We start from the raw sequence: 22,382 nt of genomic DNA, 5'->3' as shown, positions 1-22,382 counted from the left end.
GTGACTGCAGTTACAACAAACTAGTGATGGGTGTAAAATAATGATCATCAAAGAGGTAGAATACATTTAGAAAAACAAATGTGCGTTTATTGATACACCAATAAAAACCTTTAATAAATGCATGGTTTCAATCCATGCATTAACAGGGAATGGTTATGATGCTCCTTCACATTACCCCCATAACATGATGATGCAGACACAATGAATATATGGATAACAATATATTTGGCTAGCTAAAGCAAATGGGTAAGATCACAAAAATTCCAGTACCAATGCAATAACAACCGCATGCTACCTTCTGTTCGCTATTGGGATGACCGTGAACCTCCCGCGCGCATGCGCAGCCAACCCGAATCTCCTCCTCCAACTGCTAGTGTAAGGAAACTTCTTCTTGGTATTAAGATGATTTTAATGTTTTTATTGGTGTATCAATAAACGCACATTTGTTTTTCTGAACGTATTCTACCTCTTTGAGGATCATTTTTTACACCCCACACTAGTTTGTTGTAACTATGTTAATTTTTGGTGTGGGTCCTTTTTTTATATGGGCCTTATCGTAGCTCTTGCTACAACTTGTTGAATGTGACTGCAGTTACACATGGGAGTATACTGGAAGATGGCGCCCTCCTGTCATTACCTGCAGATACACATGGTGGCCGGGTACCTCCTACTATGCACGGCCATGGGGGAGGGGATGGGGGGTGCCTCCACCTGCAGAGCCTCCACAATCCGGCAGCTGTTCTAACCATCCCCAATTCTCATCTCCAGGTGGAGAACGACAAATCCCTGGAACATGAGAGCAAGTGCGTGGCCGACCACCTGGCCAAGATGCTGGAATACATCCATCTGCGCAGGAAGGAGCTTGGCGACATCACCCAGCGCATGGGTATGGTGTCCGTGCAGGGCATCCCCGCCCCACTGAGCAGCATGTCCTCCGCTGCCGCAATGTCCTCTGACATCTCCAAGAATGATGTACTGCGCCTCGAGGTGGTGGATAAGAAGAGCGCCGTGCTAGAGAATATCGTGTGCGTCCTGAACAGAGAGGTGGAGCGCTGTAGCCTGACCATGGAGGAGACCGCACGACAACGCAGGGCCGATCAGGAGAAGATCGACACCCTCAACGCAAAGGTCAGTGCCCTGTCACCTGCTGGAGGCACAGATATGACACGGGTGCAAACAATAACCCACCCCTCACCCATTCTTACCCTACATGCCTCAGCATTACTGTAGCTTTCTCTGGAAAATGAGAGAGAATCCTGTATTATATTTTTGCTCTGTAATGGTAGAGAATCTCCCCTCAATATTGCATAAAGACACTGACATATCAACTGTTAAACTTTTAGTCGGAACCGTCTGTTCAAATCGTACTCCCGACTAACATCACAGAAGGTTTGTGTTACAAAGGGGATTCTCTTCTTTAAAATGACACCAGAATTGTGTTTCTGGGTGCCGCAGTCCAGAAGATGGAGCCCTTTGTAACTAGGTGTTGTTTTCGGAGAAGCGTTGTATGGCTTGTAGCTTGTGCACTGGCTCCATGTGATCGGCCTGTCATGTCTTGCTTTTAGGTGCGGCAGCTGGAGCGGACGTTGGGTCAGAAGGAAGTGATGTTGGCAGAACTGGAGACGCGGGTGCAGGAGGCCGAGCTCTCCACATATGATGGGATATTTGTCTGGAAAATTACCGATTTTGCAAAGAAACGCCAGGACGCCATGGTTGGCCGATGCCCCGCCATGTTTTCTCCACGTAAGTCGCTGGGACAAAGTCCGAGCCATAAGTTAAAGGAAATCTAATACTAGTCATTCCCAGTGCACATCGCCCAATGCTGCAGCAGCTGCGCCCAGTTTTTGGCTCATTCCTGGATGCAGCTGCTGGCAAAATAAACAAATTCAGTGAATATGCTTATTAGTGTCTGAGCCTACGGGGGGCGTGGAGTAGCCCGAGACGGCTGCAGTGATGCCGGCAGCAGAGAAAGCCATGTGCATGCGCATAAGCTCCTCTTCACCCTTCAGCGCACCATCATCCGTAGTCTATGAGAACTTGGCATTTGGAGGCGCCTCTCCGGCACTGGCCCACAGCTCGGTTACTGCCGGAGACGCACAGGTAGTTTGAATTACCGAGCGGAGAGGTGCAGGGAAAGCTGCTACTGAGGGCGTAGAGTAGCCTTTGCCCCCGAGGCTCCCTCGGGCTACTCCATGCCACCTGTAGGCTCTGAAACTAATTAGCATATTCACTGATTAAAGTTTTATTTTGCCAGCAGCTGGAGCCAGGATTAAGCCACAAACTGGGTGCAGCTGCCGCAGCGTAGGGCAATGTGCACAGGGTGCAGCTGCCGCAGCGTAGGGCAATGTGCACAGGGTGCAGCTGCCGCAGCGTAGGGCGGCGTGCACAGGGTGCAGCTGCCGCAGCGTAGGGCGGCGTGCACAGGGTGCAGCTGCCGCAGCGTAGGGCGGCGTGCACAGGGTGCAGCTGCCGCAGCGTAGGGCGGCGTGCACAGGGTGCAGCTGCCGCAGCGTAGGGCGGCGTGCACAGGGTGCAGCTGCCGCAGCGTAGGGCGGCGTGCACGGGGGTGCAGCTGCCGCAGCGTAGGGCGGCGTGCACGGGGGTGCAGCTGCCGCAGCGTAGGGCGGCGTGCACGGGGGTGCAGCTGCCGCAGCGTAGGGCGGCGTGCACGGGGGTGCAGCTGCCGCAGCGTGCACGGGGGTGCAGCTGCCGCAGCGTGCACGGGGGTGCAGCTGCCGCAGCGTGCACGGGGGTGCAGCTGCCGCAGCGTGCACGGGGGTGCAGCTGCCGCAGCGTGCACGGGGGTGCAGCTGCCGCAGCGTGCACGGGGGTGCAGCTGCCGCAGCGTGCACGGGGGTGCAGCTGCCGCAGCGTGCACGGGGGTGCAGCTGCCGCAGCGTGCACGGGGGTGCAGCTGCCGCAGCGTGCACGGGGGTGCAGCTGCCGCAGCGTGCACGGGGGTGCAGCTGCCGCAGCGTGCACGGGGGTGCAGCTGCCGCAGCGTGCACGGGGGTGCAGCTGCCGCAGCGTGCACGGGGGTGCAGCTGCCGCAGCGTGCACGGGGGTGCAGCTGCCGCAGCGTGCACGGGGGTGCAGCTGCCGCAGCGTGCACGGGGGTGCAGCTGCCGCAGCGTGCACGGGGGTGCAGCTGCCGCAGCGTGCACGGGGGTGCAGCTGCCGCAGCGTGCACGGGGGTGCAGCTGCCGCAGCGTGCACGGGGGTGCAGCTGCCGCAGCGTGCACGGGGGTGCAGCTGCCGCAGCGTGCACGGGGGTGCAGCTGCCGCAGCGTGCACGGGGGTGCAGCTGCCGCAGCGTGCACGGGGGTGCAGCTGCCGCAGCGTGCACGGGGGTGCAGCTGCCGCAGCGTGCACGGGGGTGCAGCTGCCGCAGCGTGCACGGGGGTGCAGCTGCCGCAGCGTGCACGGGGGTGCAGCTGCCGCAGCGTGCACGGGGGTGCAGCTGCCGCAGCGTGCACGGGGGTGCAGCTGCCGCAGCGTGCACGGGGGTGCAGCTGCCGCAGCGTGCACGGGGGTGCAGCTGCCGCAGCGTGCACGGGGGTGCAGCTGCCGCAGCGTGCACGGGGGTGCAGCTGCCGCAGCGTGCACGGGGGTGCAGCTGCCGCAGCGTGCACGGGGGTGCAGCTGCCGCAGCGTGCACGGGGGTGCAGCTGCCGCAGCGTGCACGGGGGTGCAGCTGCCGCAGCGTGCACGGGGGTGCAGCTGCCGCAGCGTGCACGGGGGTGCAGCTGCCGCAGCGTGCACGGGGGTGCAGCTGCCGCAGCGTGCACGGGGGTGCAGCTGCCGCAGCGTGCACGGGGGTGCAGCTGCCGCAGCGTGCACGGGGGTGCAGCTGCCGCAGCGTGCACGGGGGTGCAGCTGCCGCAGCGTGCACGGGGGTGCAGCTGCCGCAGCGTGCACGGGGGTGCAGCTGCCGCAGCGTGCACGGGGGTGCAGCTGCCGCAGCGTGCACGGGGGTGCAGCTGCCGCAGCGTGCACGGGGGTGCAGCTGCCGCAGCGTGCACGGGGGTGCAGCTGCCGCAGCGTGCACGGGGGTGCAGCTGCCGCAGCGTGCACGGGGGTGCAGCTGCCGCAGCGTGCACGGGGGTGCAGCTGCCGCAGCGTAGGGCGGTGTGCACTGGGAACTACTTATCTAAAGGGAACCTAAGGGCTTCCTTTTTTTTTTTTTCTTTAACTAACTTGATTGATGGTCAGAAGAGGAGAAAATGAACTTTTGATTCTCCTGGAAACCAGGCGAGAATCATCAGTAACTCCTAGATCCACTCCCCCTTTCCGATATGTCACTTGGCCGCCTAGCTGAATTCTAGTGCATGCACATAAGCCGCTTACCGCTATCCTGAGTAGTGAACGTGTGAGCGATCAGTGCCATCCCCGCCTCACTGCGCATGCACGGCTTTTCCCCTTTCGCATGCCCAGTGAGGCAGGGAATGGCGCACGAAAAACCAGGGACACTTACCCTTCGATCCAGGCACCGTGAGTCTTCTTCTATTTATTTATCCGTGGGTGGTGTTACCAGAATCCCTCCATGCTGTAGCTTCCCGGGCTGTTACACTGTGCAGGAACATTTCCCTTCTTTCACTGTGAGATTACATCGGGCTGACAGAGGGGAGACAAAGTAACAGCCGGTGAATCTGCAGCACAGAGAGTCCTTCTGAATCATTAGCATAAGGAAGGAGTTCACGGATAGCAAATAGATCCAGGCACCGGGACACCGGGAATCTTCTATGAGTAATGTCCCTGGTTTATCAGGATGGATTCTGATGGGAGATTTCCTTTACATTGATCACTGGGAGATACCATTGTGCTGATTCATAGGGTGTTTCTCCTCATAATGGGATCGATCTGTGGACCTTTGTTTATTCATTGTCTTATCTGGTTTGTTTCCAGCTTTTTATACCAGTAAGTACGGATACAGGATGTGCCTACGGATCTACCTGAACGGAGATGGCACGGGCCGGGGCACCCACCTATCCCTCTTCTTCGTGGTGATGAAGGGGCCAAGCGATGCTTTACTGCGGTGGCCGTTCAATCAGAAGGTCAGTGCTGCCGGAGCCCCCCCTGCTCTGATTTCTGGTCACATCTGTACCCCACCTGCAGGGGTCATGTCCTGTGACTTCTCCAGTGCTGCCCACCTACCTGACCCATAGCTGGAGCATCAGGTGGCGTGACACTGGATAATGAGGTCTCATGATTCATGCATGTCCCAGGGGTTAGATGTGGGTCAGTACCTCCCCCGCACCCTTTGTGTTCTGTGGATCATAGATCATGGACACTTGGTTACTTTTCAGTTCTTTTCTTGCAGGTCACATTGATGTTGTTGGACCAGAACAACAGAGAACATGTGATTGACGCCTTCCGGCCGGACACCTCGTCCTCGTCTTTCCAGAGACCTGTCAGTGAGATGAATATTGCCAGCGGATGCCCGCTCTTCTGTCCCCTCTCCAAGCTGGACGGCAAAAACTCCTACATCCGGGAAGACACCATTTTCATCAAAGTCATCGTGGACCTCACCGGTCTTTAGGGAGAGAAGAACCTATCAAGGGTGACATTTACTCCTCCAGTGCACTGCCCGGTAGTAAGTGGTCGTTCTACAGTAGGAAAACATGGCGGCTTTATTTCAAAAACAGCGCCACGTCTGTCTGTGGATGGTGTCCGCTATTGCAGTTCAGGTTTGGTGGACAAGGGTGGCGCTGAGCTGCAATGCCACCTGTGGACAAGGGTGGCGCTGTTCTTGGAAGAAAGCGGCTATGTTTATGTCTTCTGTAAGGAGTTGCGTCCTCTGCGCCCATGGGATCTCCTGCGCCCATGGGATCTCCTGCGCCCATGGGATCTCCTGCGCCCATGGGATCTCCTGCGCCCATGGGATCTCTGCGCCCATGGGATCTCTGCGCCCCTGTTTTAACGTTGAGGGAACGTTGCTCATCTTCATCCATAGTGTTTTTTTCGGCGTCTCCTCTTACCTCTGGTGAACGGGTAATGATGTATCTGTAGTGTCCCCTGCAGGGGTCCCGGGCCATGCCTGACGCCCTCTGCTCGCCCCATTACACATTGTCATGGGCTTTCGTGAAGAATCCCTCTTCTATCACTGACCCATCGCTCCTTGTGTCCTCGCCGGTCCCATCAAGAATCGCCAGTGCTACGCTCAACCACTAGGACTCTGTTCACATGACATTGGCGCTGTTCAGTGTGACTCCTAGATTATACATAGACCTGTAATGTGACCGGATCTTGGGGAGATGCTCCTCCGGAGGAACAGTAGTCAGATTCAGCTTCATCATGTCCATTATATGTTCCCTATTAACCCTAAATCCACAGCAGATCCACACCTGGGGACACAGAACCATCCCATGGATGCAGAGGATGCCTCCGGCACCCGTCGTGGTTTCTTTTGATTTCTGTCCCTATAGAGTAAGTCCTATTGTTCCATGTGGTCTGATAGCGGATAGCAGGATGCCACATCCCCTGGTTTGGCTACACACGGCAGACTGGTGGCAGGTGCAATAGAGTTCCCCTTCAAGTCTGTGATGTGTATAATGTAGGGTCAGAGCTCCGGCCCCAAGCGGATAAAGAGCTTAAAGAGCCATTTCTCTTCCTTTGCACCCATTGCCTCCGTGCAGATTTGTGTTTTGGGTGGAAATGCCCTTTAAGTCTCCGGCCTGTGGGGGGTGAACTCCAGGACAGTGCCTGAGGCATGGGAGAAGGATACAGAGGGCTCTCCCTTAGGCCTCATGCACACGTATGCTGTTTGCAGGCTGCAGCCAACGGGTCGTTGCTTGTGGTCTGTAGGACGTTGGGGAATGGGAATCGCTCGCTCCGCCAATGTCCAGTAACAGTGCGGGGCTGTGTGCATGAGGCCTTACTTCTATATTAGATTATAATCCCTTGTCTCTGTTCTTATTGATGCCGCAGATTTGCTGATATTGGGAGCCCCCCCCCCCCCCTATGGATCCGTAGGACGTGTCCATCACCTGCCCCTAGCGGTCAGAGGAGCGTGGACTCACCAGATGGCTGCGTGCCCACCTCTCATGAAGGCTAGGGACAGGTCACGACCTCTTCTGTGCATGTGATGGACCTGTCCCAGATCTCCCATCTTTACAGACCCCGTCCTTTAACGATACATAGGTAATGATTGCAGGATGCTGGAGGCGTGGAGCGCAGGCATGGAGGGGTGTTGACCGGGACCCTCCCTGTATAACAAGCATCATGTGACTAAAACAGTACAGACAAATACCAAAAGATGTGGGTCCTACACAACCATACATATACGGTGGCTATATGGGCACTGGCAGTACATATTTATTCACAAGAAAGATGTGCCCTAACAACCTAAAAGTAATTACCAAATATGCTTTATTAGTTCGACACAACAAAGACCAGACATAGAATATAAAAGCATTTAAAAATGTAGCGAACTACACTGGAAACTCAGCGTGGTGAGTGGGATGTGCTCACCAACGCCTATCCCTGAGCAGTATACCTGTGTGGGCTGACTACTCAAGGTATTATATAAAAAAAACTATACAGTGAAAAAATAAGTAAATCCTATCCAGGTGGACAAGAGCATCTCCTAAGATATATTCGTGTAATACGGCGCACACATAATAAAACAAAGTAGCCACAGCCTTCCACAAAAGGCAAACTTTGACTGTAGCAAGATAAGATAGGTCCTGCAATCGTAAATTTTTGGTACGTGAAATACCACGGGCGGGTGCCCCCCCCCCCCCACACATTTCACAGATGTCAAGGATAGAATAAGGTTAATCAGGTCAAAGCTTAAATAATAACAATGCAAGTGCTCAATAGTAGCCTATAGAGCAAATACATGACCAAGACCATAAATAACATAAACTACTCCAGTCAGTCGGGTTATATGAGACTTGAAGTTGAGAATCGTGGAGGAGAGGGACAAAACTGTTGGAGCGTATGCTGGGATCCTGGAATTTCGAGGAGTCACAATCGAGTACGTTGTTCACAATCGGTAGATCTTACATGTTGCCTTTGATGAAGAAACAAAATCAACTAATGGAAGGAAGAAGTGATTTAAAAGTGGGAAGATAAAAAAATGTGCCCAAAAAGGGGGTAAACAAGATAGTTGGATACCTGGATAGGAGAGAGAACACTTAGTGTATATAAGGGTATACCTAAATACCTGACTATAAGGGGATAGAGTGATCCCAAGCCGTGCCCACGTGTGAAAAAGCAAATAATTAAAGTGTATACACACCAAAAAACAAAGGGAAGAAAAGAAGGAAAAAAATGAAAAAATAATAAAGAAAGAATAAATAAAATAGGTTGTTGAGACATATTTACCAGGCTCTTAATGACGAATCATCCGGAATGTTGTGGTCCTTATTTCTGCTTATAAAAGCCTGTAAGTAGAAGGTCTTCATTAATACCTTTAGGTGCCAGGCTGCCAAGTTTATAGATCCATCTGGCCTCCCTGCGTAGAAGCTCAGACGTGACATTGCCACCCTGTATAGAGGGGCGAACAACGTCCAAAGCCATTACTCCGAGGCCACGAGTCCTTCCTGCAGGTGTAACCGAAAATGCATGGCCATTGTAGATGGAGTCTCCCCCTGTGCGAAGCTGAATTCCGCATTGATTATGGTAGACTTGGGTCGTTTGTCCCACGTAGATTTTCTCACATTTGGTGATTACTTTTGGGTTGTTATGGCACATCTTTCTTGTGAATAAGTAAAACAGTACAGACGTTACAGTGTGACCTCCCCCCAGAACTGAGACTAGTGGGGGTTCCAATCCTTTATCCTAGGTTCCTGCCTGGAATACTTGTACTCCTAGTTTATACTATAATGTATATACTGATCGCGCTCATTGATGGATCCCTCCCGGGTTTGTCCTGGAGCGATGTGCTGCAGTGTATGTTGGACTGCGAACATGGACAGATGGAGATTCCTTATATAAAGAGACTGCCCAGCAGCTGTGAGGGGTCTCCACGCAGAGGAGTCCAGGTATCGCATCCCCCCACAATATCATCTGCAATGGAAGAGACTGATCCTCACGTGAATGAACTGCAGTGAATGGAGCTACTCTCTATGGCTGCCGCCTGCAGGTATATACAATATATCACCTATAGAGACTTTATAATCTTAAATGTCATTCTCTTTGGATTTTGTGAGAGAAACTATTGTACGTGAAAAACTTTTGGCTTTCCCTTTGCTGACAGCAAGCAGAGGTCCTGTACATGAAATGTGGACACAAAGTGGCAGAACGTTTCATGATACAACAATGTGGAGGAGGAGAAGGTGATGACGGATGGATGGAAGATGTGACATGTTGGGGTCCCCACTCCGTACTATGGAGGGATTTGGGGGGGGGGACTCCATGTTCCACAGCAGCAGAACCCTGAGCAGTAGTGACTATACAGCTAGGGGGCGCTACGTGTCGTCTCCATGGCAGTCACTGAAGCTTTTTTTGGGTTTGCACAGTGGACAAGTTGCAGGCTGCAGAGCATCGCGCCCGTGTACAGTCGTGTCCTGACCTCTGTGTGGCCTAGAACTGTCTTATATGGAAACAATGTAAAAACATTGTTGGTGGGGGGAGCTAGCGGACTCCCTCCACAGGAGGCGGAGACTGCTGATCACATGACTGGGGTGGGGCTTACACAAGTGGGAGTGGCCACAGTGTAGAGAAAACTAGAGAAACTAAATACAACAGAAAAATCAGGGAGAACCTTTTTTTGAGTGAATAGAAGTGAAATTTCAAAGTCCTGAATGTTCTTAAAAAAAATGAAAAATCCGTGTAGGAGAGAGAATAACGCTGTGTTATCTATAAATTGTAGGGATCCCCCCAAACCCGATTATTGGGGGATTGATGCTTCATGTACCCGTAGTTTTGGGTCTATATATTATTTTTATGACTGATTTTTGGGGTCTTAGACTTTTGCAGGATGGGGGAGAAGGGGTCGTATAGGACCTTCAGATGGAAACCCCATTGATACCGGACACATGACCTCGTGAAGGACCTGGCCTGGAGGTCCTGATGTCAGCAGGTCCTGGAGACCCCCGATATACACAGACTATGCACAAGGGGAGGCGTGAGACCCCCCGCAGCTCCAAGTGTCACACAATCTATGGGGGATGTAGCTACAATATTGTCAATGGTAGATTTGTTACTTTGTTACTTTATAATTCTCTAAGATTTTTGCAAAATAAATCATTTTTTATGGAAAAAAATGTATTTATTTTACTTTTAATTTAAAGGAGCAATGACCCTGGAGCTGACCTGCTCATCCTCTGCTGATCTGCTTGTCCTCTGCTAATGAGCAACCGTGGGCGGAGCATAATGGTCCCCGAGTCGTGGGGCGGAGGGGGGAGGCTCCTGCTGCTGATGGTTGTTTTACAGGAGGAGGCGGGGCAGAGAGGAGGAGGGGCAAATCTTCATATATAATGGGGACAAATTTTTATTTATCTCCAAGTTCATTATAATAAGGCTTGAAGAGCACAGACCTTAATTGTTAAGTCTTCATATACCTGCATGAATATATAAGAAGGGGTTAATAGATGAAGGTGATTGCCCCCTCCCCATGCATGACATATTACTATATGATGGGGGGGATCTTCACTGGAGCCTCGTAGTATTGTATAATGTGTATAATCATCAGCCATGTATTATGTGATGTGTATGTACAATATTATGTTACTGTATTCCCACCTGTTATCAATAAAGTTTATTGAATGTCCAAGGCTGTCACATAATGCTACATTACTGCCCGATACTGGAAAATTACAGGTAAGATGGAAACACAATATCCTGTATATCCTACTGTAATGTACATGTGAAATGCTGCTTATAGTGTCATGGTGTACATAGGGGGCAGTATTATAGTAGTTATATTCTTGTACATAGGGGGCAGTATTATAGTAGTTATATTCTTGTACATAGGGGGCAGTATTATAGTAGTTATATTCTTGTACATAGGGGGCAGTATTATAGTAGTTATATTCCTGTACATAGGGGGCAGTATTATAGTAGTTATATTCCTGTACATAGGGGCAGTATTATAGTAGTTATAGTCTTGTACATAGGGGGCAGTATTATAGTAGTTATATTCTTGTACATAGGGGGCAGTATTATAGTAGTTATATTCCTGTACATAGGGACAGTATTATAGTAGTTATATTCCTGTACATAGGAGCAGTATTATAGTAGTTATATTCCTGTACATAGGGGGCAGTATTATAGTAGTTATATTCCTGTACATATGGGGCAGTATTATAGTAGTTATATTCCTGTACATAGGTGGCAGTATTATAGTAGTTATATTCTTGTACATAGGGGGCAGTATTATAGTAGTTATATTCCTGTACATAGGGGGCAGTATTATAGTAGTTATATTCCTGTACATAGGGGGCAGTATTATAGCAGTTATATTCCTGTACATAGGGGGCAGTATTATAGTAGTTATATTCCTGTACATAGGGGGCAGTATTATAGTAGTTATATTCCTGTACATAGGGGGCAGTATTATAGTAGTTATATTCTTGTACATAGGGGGCAGTATTATAGTAGTTAGATTCTTGTACATAGGGGGCAGTATTATAGTAGTTATATTCTTGTACATAGGGGGCAGTATTATAGTAGTTATATTCCTGTACATAGGGACAGTATTATAGTAGTTATATTCCTGTACATAGGAGCAGTATTATAGTAGTTATATTCTTGTACATAGGGGGCAGTATTATAGTAGTTATATTCCTGTACATAGGGGGCAGTATTATAGTAGTTATATTCCTGTACATAGGGGGCAGTATTATAGTAGTTATATTCCTGTACATAGCGGGCAGTATTATAGTAGTTATATTTCTGTACATAGGGGGCAGTATTATAGTAGTTATATTTCTGTACATAGGGGGCAGTATTATAGTAGTTATATTCCTGTACATATGGGGCAGTATTATAGTAGTTATATTCTTGTACATAGGGGGCGGTATTATAGTAGTTATATTCTTGTACATAGGGGGCGGTATTATAGTAGTTATATTCTTGTACATAGGGGGCAGTATTATAGTAGTTATATTCCTGTACATAGGGGGCAGTATTATAGTAGTTATATTCTTGTACATAGGGGGCAGTATTATAGTAGTTATATTCCTGTACATAGGGGGCAGTATTATAGTAGTTATATTCCTGTACATAGGGGGCAGTATTATAGTAGTTATATTCTTGTACATAGGGGGCAGTATTATAGTAGTTATATTCCTGTACATAGGGAGCAGTATTATAGTAGTTATATTCTTGTACATAGGGGGCAGTATTATAGTAGTTATATTCTTGTACATAGGGCGCAGTATTATAGTAGTTATATTCCTGTGCATAGGGGGCAGTATTATAGTAGTTATATTCTTGTACATAGGGGGCAGTATTATAGTAGTTATATCCCTGTACATATGGGGCAGTATTATAGTAGTTATATTCTTGTACATAAGGGGCAGTATTATAGTAGTTATATTCCTGTACATAGGGGGCAGCATTGTATGGATATACAGTAGTAGTTTCCTACCTGGATGAGATAATACACAATATATTGTATAAATGTGATGATTTATTGAGCTTGTGAATTATGGAACAATCTTAATATAACAGAACATGAGTGGGGATTATTGGGTGAGTATAATATCACCAACACCCACAGATAGCACTACTCACCCAATAATCCCCACTCATGTTCTGTTATATTAAGATTGTTCCATAATTCACAAGCTCAATAAATCATCACATTTATACAATATATTGTGTATTATCTCATCCAGGTAGGAAACTACTACTGTATATCCATACAATGCTGCCCCCTATGTACAGGAATATAACTACTATAATACTGCCCCCTATGTACAGGGATATAACTACTATAATACTGCCCCCTATGTACAGGGATATAACTACTATAATACTGCCCCCTATGTACAGGACTACAACTATAATATCACCAACACCCACAGATAGCACTAGTTGTAGTCCTGTACATAGGGGGCAGTATTATAGTAGTTATATTCCTGTACATAGGGGGCAGTATTATAGTAGTTATATTCCTGTACATAGGGGGCAGTATTATAGTAGTTATATTCTTGTACATAGGGGGCAGTATTATAGTAGTTATATTCTTGTACATAGGGGGCAGTATTATAGTAGTTATATTCCTGTACATAGGGGTCAGTATTATAGTAGTTATATTCCTGTACATAGGGGGCAGTATTATAGTAGTTATATTCTTGTACATAGGGAGCAGTATTATAGTAGTTATATTCTTGTACATAGGGGGCAGTATTATAGTAGTTATATTCTTGTACATAGGGCGCAGTATTATAGTAGTTATATTCTTGTACATAGGGGTCGGTATTATAGTAGTTATATTCCTGTGCATAGGGGGCGGTATTATAGTAGTTATATTCTTGTACATAGTGGGCGGTATTATAGTAGTTATATTCTTGCACATAGGGGCGGTATTATAGTAGTTATATTCTTGCACATAGGGGGCGGTATTATAGTAGTTATGTTCCTGTACATAGGGGGCAGTATTATAGTAGTTATATTCCTGTACATAGTGGGCAGTATTATAGTAGTTATATTCTTGCACATAGGGGGCAGTATTATAGTAGTTATATTCTTGCACATAGGGGGCAGCATTGTATGGATATACAGTAGTAGTTTCCTGCCTGGATGAGATAATACACAATATATTGTATAAATGTGATGATTTATTGTGCTTGTGAATTATGGAACAATCTTAATATAACAGAACATGAGTGGGGATTATTGGGTGAGTATCGGTATCTGTGGGTGTTGGTGATACGCTGCAGTCAGTTTATGTATAAGTCTGTGGTCACACGTGGTGATTACATTTAGTTCTTACACTGGATAAGAGGAGATTTGCCCAATTACATTACATTTTGTTACCACCAGGGGCAGCGTCCTACATTTTATCCATCAGAAATGTCTTATGTGAATATTTTGGGGTGATAGTTGAGCAGTGTCTGGCTCTGGGGAGTTCCCCTTTAACCTCATGTTGCTGTGTTACTGATATTAGAGTCCTACCCCCTGCAGAGTACACAGGTCAGGGTCTATCAGAACGGACACGTTCATTGTAGTGACCTGTAAGGACCGGCGCTGGTTCTGTGTCTCCCATCAGTCCTGTACAGGGAGTAAGGTGCAGCGTCTACTCCACGGGGGTCATTTATCTCTGTTTGGCTGTTTTTTCCTTGTGTTTTAAATGTTTTGGGGTTTTTTTTCCAGATCTTTTGGAGACATTTTGTTACAAGTCCCTTCTTTCCGTTTTCTAAGTTTTCCTAAGATAAATGTGTGTTACTGACAAAAACAACAGCGGCCGCTGCAAGATGTCCTCAAAAAGGCGCAAAAATGACAATGTGCTAAAAAAAAATGTCTCAAAAAAAGAGCAGAAAGAAAACCAATGATAAATGCCCCCCCCCCCCCCTCTCCCAACATGTGCATCCCCTCTTAGATACATGACTGCAGCGAGGTAACATGACAGGAAGCCTGTGTCCGTCACCCTGGAGGTTCCCCACCCCCGCAGCAGCTCAGGTTATTGCTCACGTCAATGGAAACTGCCTGATGTTACGGATGAGCAGTGCCTGCCCTTCCTGCATAATACTAGGGGAATCCCCAGCTGCTGCAGAACCTCCCTGTGTCATCAGTGCAGTGTCTCACCTGGCAACAGATTTACCAGCGCCCAATAGCGCCCCCTAGACACTGTGACATTACAGACACGATATAACGGACTCGCCTCGTGGCCGCCTTTACTTCTCCAGCAATGGAGTTTCTAGTTTTACATAAATAGAAATAAAATTTTACAACATAACGTAATTTATAGTAACTCTGCACTATTTCCAGGATCTCTGCTTGCAGTCAGTGAATGAGATCCCCTCCCCCCAGTGACCCTGTACAAGGTGAGTAGCGCTCTGATCTGTGGGGAGAACGGCCTGATACATTGTATCACACGCTGCTGCGTACATCTCTGCCAGAGGAGTCATTCACTGACAGCAATCAGACCTAGTGCACCAGTGATGATTGAATGTATGACACGGCACAGTGGGGTGACTTCTGTAAGTGGAGTGCCCCTTTAAGCTTTAGAAAGTGATCCTGGAGGCAGGAGTGACAGGGATTCCTTCTCCTCGGATCTGGCTTTACTCCTGCGCTCCCTCAGTGCTGTCATCCTTAGTCTAAGACACGCCTCCTGTCTGCCATTGGTTAAACCAGCTACAAGGGGGCGTGTCCTAGACTCTGCAGATCACAATAGACTAGTAATATATCAGAAGATAAGGAACAGGAGAGTGACTTGTCTCCTGGAGGAGGACTTCACGCCCAGAACACCCCTTTAAGTGCAGTCGTCCCGTCACTTCTCCTCGTGCCCGGACCGGCAGTTCCTGATCACGCACAATATTCGCCAAGGATGGTAGAAACGTAACGTCTCCTTAGTGACGCCTGTGGGGGGCGCCCTCGGACCCCGCACATATAATCACAGTCCTGTGTCTGGGTCCTAGCTCCATAGTCCATCAGGTGTCATAAGGCGCAGACCAGGAGGGCGGCCGCGGGAGGTTGTGGGGGCGGCGCAGGGAGCGTCTGGAGCGCCAAACCTTAATGCTACAGTCATCACTGGCCGACAGCAGCAGCTCCTGATCCACAGGACAGAAGGCCACGGAGTTTACCACGTCATCGTGTGGCAGCGTGGCCAGGCAAGCGTTATAGTGGCGATCCCAGATATAACCACAGCGATCCTCAGCCCCACTGCAAGGAAGAACAGCGAGTCACCAGCGGGCCAGAACACGTACAGAAACCCTGCTACAATGTAATCTCTAAGGGAGGAGCACCCCCCCTAGTGGTGGCTCTACAACCTGTGTGCAGTGAGCTCCCCCTGTGGTGGCTCTACAACCTGTGTGCAGTGAGCTCCCCCTGGTGGTGGCTCTACAACCTGTGTGCAGTGAGCTCCCCCTGTGGTGGCTCTACAACCTGTGTGCAGTGATCTCCCCCTGGTGGTGGCTCTACAACCTGTGTGCAGTGAGCTCCCCCTGGTGGTGGCTCTACAACCTGTGTGCAGTGAGCTCCCCCTGGTGGTGGCTCTACAACCTGTGTGCAGTGATCTCCCCCTGGTGGTGGCTCTACAACCTGTGTGCAGTGATCTCCCCCTGGTGGTGGCTCTACAACCTGTGTGCAGTGAGCTCCCCCTGGTGGTGGCTCTACAACCTGTGTGCAGTGAGCTCCCCCTGGTGGTGGCTCTACAACCTGTGTGCAGTGAGCTCCCCCTGGTGGTGGCTCTACAACCTGTGTGCAGTGAGCTCCCCCTGGTGGTGGCTCTACAACCTGTGTGCAGTGAGCTCCCCCTGGTGGTGGCTCTACAACCTGTGTGCAGTGAGCTCCCCCTGGTGGTGGCTCTACAACCTGTGTGCAGTGAGCTCCCCCTGTGGTGGCTCTACAACCTGTGTGCAGTGATCTCCCCCTGGTGGTGGCTCTACAACCTGTGTGCAGTGATCTCCCCCTGGTGGTGGCTCTACAACCTGTGTGCAGTGAGCTCCCCCTGTGGTGGCTCTACAACCTGTGTGCAGTGAGCTCCCCCTGGTGGTGGCTCTACAACCTGTGTGCAGTGAGCTCCCCCTGGTGGTGGCTGTATAACCTGTGAGCAGTGGGCTCCCCCTGGTGGTGGCTGTATAACCTGTGTGCAGTGAGCTCCCCCTGGTGGTGGCTCTACAACCTGTGTGCAGTGAGCTCCCCCTGGTGGTGGCTCTACAACCTGTGTGCAGTGAGCTCCCCCTGGTGGTGGCTCTACAACCTGTGTGCAGTGATCTCCCCCTGGTGGTGGCTCTAAAACCTGTGTGCAGTGAGCTCCCCCTGGTGGTGGCTCTACAACCTGTGTGCAGTGAGCTCCCCCTGGTGGTGGCTCTACAACCTGTGTGCAGTGAGCTCCCCCTGTGGTGGCTCTACAACCTGTGTGCAGTGAGCTCCCCCTGGTGTGGCTCTACAACCTGTGTGCAGTGAGCTCCCCCTGGTGGTGGCTGTATAACCTGTGAGCAGTGGGCTCCCCCTGGTGGTGGCTGTATAACCTGTGTGCAGTGAGCTCCCCCTGTGGTGGCTCTACAACCTGTGTGAGGTGAGCTCCCCCTGGTGGTGGCTCTACAACCTGTGTGAGGTGAGCTCCCCCTGGTGGTGGCTCTACAACCTGTGTGCAGTGAGCTCCCCCCGGTGGTGGCTCTACAACCTGTGTGCAGTGAGCTCCCCCTGGTGGTGGCTCTACAACCTGTGTGCAGTGAGCTCCCCCTGGTGGTGGCTCTACAACCTGTGTGCAGTGAGCTCCCCCTGTGGTGGCTCTACAACCTGTGTGCAGTGAGCTCCCCCTGGTGGTGGCTCTACAACCTGTGTGCAGTGAGCTCCCCCTGTGGTGGCTCTACAACCTGTGTGCAGTGAGCTCCCCCTGGTGGTGGCTCTACAACCTGTGTGCAGTGAGCTCCCCCTGGTGGTGGCTCTACAACCTGTGTGCAGTGAGCTCCCCCTGGTGGTGGCTCTACAACCTGTGTGCAGTGAGCTCCCCCTGTGGTGGCTCTACAACCTGTGTGCAGTGAGCTCCCCCTGGTGGTGGCTCTACAACCTGTGTGCAGTGAGCTCCCCCTGGTGGTGGCTGTATAACCTGTGAGCAGTGGGCTCCCCCTGGTGGTGGCTGTATAACCTGTGTGCAGTGAGCTCCCCCTGGTGGTGGCTCTACAACCTGTGTGCAGTGAGCTCCCCCTGGTGGTGGCTCTACAACCTGTGTGCAGTGAGCTCCCCCTGGTGGTGGCCGTATAACCTGTGTGCAGTGAGCTCCCCCTGGTGGTGGCTCTACAACCTGTGTGCAGTGAGCTCCCCATGGTGGTGGCTCTACAACCTGTGTGCAGTGAGCTCTGAGCTCCCCCTGGTGGTGGCTCTACAACCTGTGTGCAGTGAGCTCCCCCTGGTGGTGGCTCTACAACCTGTGTGAGGTGAGCTCCCTCTGGTGGTGGCTCTACAACCTGTGTGCAGTGAGCTCCCCCTGGTGGTGGCTCTACAACCTGTGTGCAGTGAGCTCCCCCTGGTGGTGGCTCTACAACCTGTGTGAGGTGAGCTCCCCCTGGTGGTGGCTCTACAACCTGTGTGCAGTGAGCTCCCCCTGGTGGTGGCTCTACAACCTGTGTGCGGTGAGCTCCCCCTGGTGGTGGCTCTACAACCTGTGTGCGGTGAGCTCCCCCTGGTGGTGGCTCTACAACCTGTGTGCGGTGAGCTCCCCCTGGTGGTGGCTCTACAACCTGTGTGAGGTGAGCTCCCTCTGGTGGTGGCTCTACAACCTGTGTGCAGTGAGCTCCCCCTGGTGGTGGCTCTACAACCTGTGTGCAGTGAGCTCCCCCTGGTGGTGGCTGTATAACCTGTGAGCAGTGGGCTCCCCCTGGTGGTGGCTGTATAACCTGTGTGCAGTGAGCTCCCCCTGGTGGTGGCTCTACAACCTGTGTGCTGTGAGCTCTGAGCTCCCCCTGGTGGTGGCTCTACAACCTGTGTGCAGTGAGCTCCCCCTGGTGGTGGCTGTATAACCTGTGAGCAGTGGGCTCCCCCTGGTGGTGGCTGTATAACCTGTGTGCAGTGAGCTCCCCCTGGTGGTGGCTCTACAACCTGTGTGCAGTGAGCTCCCCCTGGTGGTGGCTCTACAACCTGTGTGCAGTGAGCTCCCCCTGTGGTGGCTCTACAACCTGTGTGCAGTGAGCTCCCCCTGGTGGTGGCTCTACAACCTGTGTGCAGTGAGCTCCCCCTGGTGGTGGCTGTATAACCTGTGAGCAGTGGGCTCCCCCTGGTGGTGGCTGTATAACCTGTGTGCAGTGAGCTCCCCCTGTGGTGGCTCTACAACCTGTGTGCAGTGATCTCCCCCTGGTGGTGGCTCTACAACCTGTGTGCAGTGAGCTCCCCCTGGTGGTGGCTCTACAACCTGTGTGAGGTGAGCTCCCCCTGGTGGTGGCTCTACAACCTGTGTGAGGTGAGCTCCCCCTGGTGGTGGCTCTACAACCTGTGTGCAGTGAGCTCCCCCCGGTGGTGGCTCTACAACCTGTGTGCAGTGAGCTCCCCCTGGTGGTGGCTCTACAACCTGTGTGCAGTGAGCTCCCCCTGGTGGTGGCTCTACAACCTGTGTGCAGTGAGCTCCCCCTGTGGTGGCTCTACAACCTGTGTGCAGTGAGCTCCCCCTGGTGGTGGCTCTACAACCTGTGTGCAGTGAGCTCCCCCTGTGGTGGCTCTACAACCTGTGTGCAGTGATCTCCCCCTGGTGGTGGCTCTACAACCTGTGTGCAGTGAGCTCCCCCTGGTGGTGGCTCTACAACCTGTGTGAGGTGAGCTCCCCCTGGTGGTGGCTCTACAACCTGTGTGAGGTGAGCTCCCCCTGGTGGTGGCTCTACAACCTGCGTGCAGTGAGCTCCCCCCGGTGGTGGCTCTACAACCTGTGTGCAGTGAGCTCCCCCTGGTGGTGGCTCTACAACCTGTGTACAGTGAGCTCCCCCTGGTGGTGGCTCTACAACCTGTGTACAGTGAGCTCCCCCTGTGGTGGCTCTACAACCTGTGTGCAGTGAGCTCCCCCTGGTGGTGGCTCTACAACCTGTGTGCAGTGAGCTCCCCCTGGTGGTGGCTGTATAACCTGTGAGCAGTGGGCTCCCCCTGGTGGTGGCTGTATAACCTGTGTGCAGTGAGCTCCCCCTGGTGGTGGCTCTACAACCTGTGTGCAGTGAGCTCCCCCTGGTGGTGGCTCTACAACCTGTGTGCAGTGAGCTCCCCCTGTGGTGGCTCTACAACCTGTGTGCAGTGAGCTCCCCCTGGTGGTGGCTCTACAACCTGTGTGCAGTGAGCTCCCCCTGGTGGTGGCTGTATAACCTGTGAGCAGTGGGCTCCCCCTGGTGGTGGCTGTATAACCTGTGTGCAGTGAGCTCCCCCTGTGGTGGCTCTACAACCTGTGTGCAGTGATCTCCCCCTGGTGGTGGCTCTACAACCTGTGTGCAGTGAGCTCCCCCTGGTGGTGGCTCTACAACCTGTGTGAGGTGAGCTCCCCCTGGTGGTGGCTCTACAACCTGTGTGAGGTGAGCTCCCCCTGGTGGTGGCTCTACAACCTGTGTGCAGTGAGCTCCCCCCGGTGGTGGCTCTACAACCTGTGTGCAGTGAGCTCCCCCTGGTGGTGGCTCTACAACCTGTGTGCAGTGAGCTCCCCCTGGTGGTGGCTCTACAACCTGTGTGCAGTGAGCTCCCCCTGTGGTGGCTCTACAACCTGTGTGCAGTGAGCTCCCCCTGTGGTGGCTCTACAACCTGTGTGCAGTGATCTCCCCCTGGTGGTGGCTCTACAACCTGTGTGCAGTGAGCTCCCCCTGGTGGTGGCTCTACAACCTGTGTGCAGTGAGCTCCCCCTGGTGGTGGCTCTACAACCTGTGTGCAGTGAGCTCCCCCTGTGGTGGCTCTACAACCTGTGTGCAGTGAGCTCCCCCTGGTGGTGGCTCTACAACCTGTGTGCAGTGAGCTCCCCCTGGTGGTGGCTCTACAACCTGTGTGAGGTGAGCTCCCCCTGGTGGTGGCTCTACAACCTGTGTGCAGTGAGCTCCCCCTGGTGGTGGCTCTACAACCTGTGTGCGGTGAGCTCCCCCTGGTGGTGGCTCTACAACCTGTGTGCGGTGAGCTCCCCCTGGTGGTGGCTCTACAACCTGTGTGCGGTGAGCTCCCCCTGGTGGTGGCTCTACAACCTGTGTGAGGTGAGCTCCCTCTGGTGGTGGCTCTACAACCTGTGTGCAGTGAGCTCCCCCTGGTGGTGGCTCTACAACCTGTGTGCAGTGAGCTCCCCCTGGTGGTGGCTGTATAACCTGTGAGCAGTGGGCTCCCCCTGGTGGTGGCTGTATAACCTGTGTGCAGTGAGCTCCCCCTGGTGGTGGCTCTACAACCTGTGTGCAGTGAGCTCCCCCTGGTGGTGGCTCTACAACCTGTGTGCTGTGAGCTCTGAGCTCCCCCTGGTGGTGGCTCTACAACCTGTGTGCAGTGAGCTCCCCCTGGTGGTGGCTCTACAACCTGTGTGCAGTGAGCTCCCCCTGTGGTGGCTCTACAACCTGTGTGCAGTGATCTCCCCCTGGTGGTGGCTCTACAACCTGTGTGCAGTGAGCTCTGAGCTCCCCCTGGTGGTGGCTCTACAACCTGTGTGCAGTGAGCTCCCCCTGGTGGTGGCTGTATAACCTGTGAGCAGTGGGCTCCCCCTGGTGGTGGCTGTATAACCTGTGTGCAGTGAGCTCCCCCTGGTGGTGGCTCTACAACCTGTGTGCAGTGAGCTCCCCCTGGTGGTGGCTCTACAACCTGTGTGCAGTGAGCTCCCCCTGTGGTGGCTCTACAACCTGTGTGCAGTGAGCTCCCCCTGGTGGTGGCTCTACAACCTGTGTGCAGTGAGCTCCCCCTGGTGGTGGCTGTATAACCTGTGAGCAGTGGGCTCCCCCTGGTGGTGGCTGTATAACCTGTGTGCAGTGAGCTCCCCCTGTGGTGGCTCTACAACCTGTGTGCAGTGATCTCCCCCTGGTGGTGGCTCTACAACCTGTGTGCAGTGCGCTCCCCCTGGTGGTGGCTCTACAACCTGTGTGAGGTGAGCTCCCCCTGGTGGTGGCTCTACAACCTGTGTGCAGTGAGCTCCCCCCGGTGGTGGCTCTACAACCTGTGTGCAGTGAGCTCCCCCCGGTGGTGGCTCTACAACCTGTGTGCAGTGAGCTCCCCCTGGTGGTGGCTGTATAACCTGAGAGCAGTGGGCTCCCCCTGGTGGTGGCTCTACAACCTGTGTGCAGTGAGCTCCCCCTGGTGGTGGCTGTATAACCTGAGAGCAGTGGGCTCCCCCTGGTGGTGGCTGTATAACCTGTGTGCAGTGAGCTCCCCCTGGTGGTGGCTCTACAACCTGTGTGCAGTGAGCTCCCCCTGGTGGTGGCTCTACAACCTGTGTGCAGTGAGCTCCCCCTGGTGGTGGCTCTACAACCTGTGTGCAGTGAGCTCCCCCTGGTGGTGGCTCTACAACCTGTGTGCAGTGGGCTCCCCCTGGTGGTGGCTGTACAACCTGTGTGCTGTGAGCTCCCCCTGGTGGTGGCTCTACAACCTGTGTGCAGTGAGCTCTGAGCTCCCCCTGGTGGTGGCTCTACAACCTGTGTGCTGTGAGCTCTGAGCTCCCCCTGGTGGTGGCTCTACAACCTGTGTGCAGTGAGCTCCCCCTGGTGGTGGCTCTACAACCTGTGTGCAGTGAGCTCCCCCTGGTGGTGGCTCTACAACCTGTGTGCAGTGAGCTCTGAGCTCCCCCTGGTGGTGGCTCTACAACCTGTGTGCAGTGAGCTCTCCCTGGTGGTGGCTCTACA

The 22,382-nt window shown here is 52.4% G+C and overlaps 2 protein-coding genes across 6 annotated transcripts in view; one reads left to right on the top strand and one right to left on the bottom strand.

Moving 5' to 3' along the window:
• Nucleotides 1-10,720, top strand: part of TRAF2 (TNF receptor associated factor 2) — a 53,231-nt gene extending 42,511 nt beyond the window's left edge. For all 4 annotated transcript variants that reach the window (XM_072125410.1, XM_072125406.1, XM_072125407.1 and 1 more), the window contains exons 10-13: nucleotides 769-1,128; nucleotides 1,566-1,743; nucleotides 4,906-5,054; nucleotides 5,321-10,720. In XM_072125410.1, coding sequence (XP_071981511.1) covers nucleotides 769-1,128; nucleotides 1,566-1,743; nucleotides 4,906-5,054; nucleotides 5,321-5,539 — 906 coding nt within the window. In that variant the 3' untranslated portion in view covers nucleotides 5,540-10,720. The remainder of the gene's footprint in view (nucleotides 1-768; nucleotides 1,129-1,565; nucleotides 1,744-4,905; nucleotides 5,055-5,320) is intronic.
• Nucleotides 10,721-14,764: 4,044 nt separating this feature from the next.
• Nucleotides 14,765-22,382, bottom strand: part of FBXW5 (F-box and WD repeat domain containing 5) — a 94,960-nt gene continuing 87,342 nt past the window's right edge. For both annotated transcript variants that reach the window (XM_072125400.1, XM_072125401.1), the window contains exon 9: nucleotides 14,765-15,777. In XM_072125400.1, the coding sequence (XP_071981501.1) occupies nucleotides 15,546-15,777 (232 nt within the window). In that variant the 3' untranslated portion in view covers nucleotides 14,765-15,545. The remainder of the gene's footprint in view (nucleotides 15,778-22,382) is intronic.

This window comes from Engystomops pustulosus, chromosome 9, assembly GCF_040894005.1.
Source record: "Engystomops pustulosus chromosome 9, aEngPut4.maternal, whole genome shotgun sequence".
NCBI classification, from domain to species: domain Eukaryota; kingdom Metazoa; phylum Chordata; class Amphibia; order Anura; family Leptodactylidae; genus Engystomops; species Engystomops pustulosus.
This window is presented reverse-complemented; position numbering and strand designations above follow the sequence as displayed.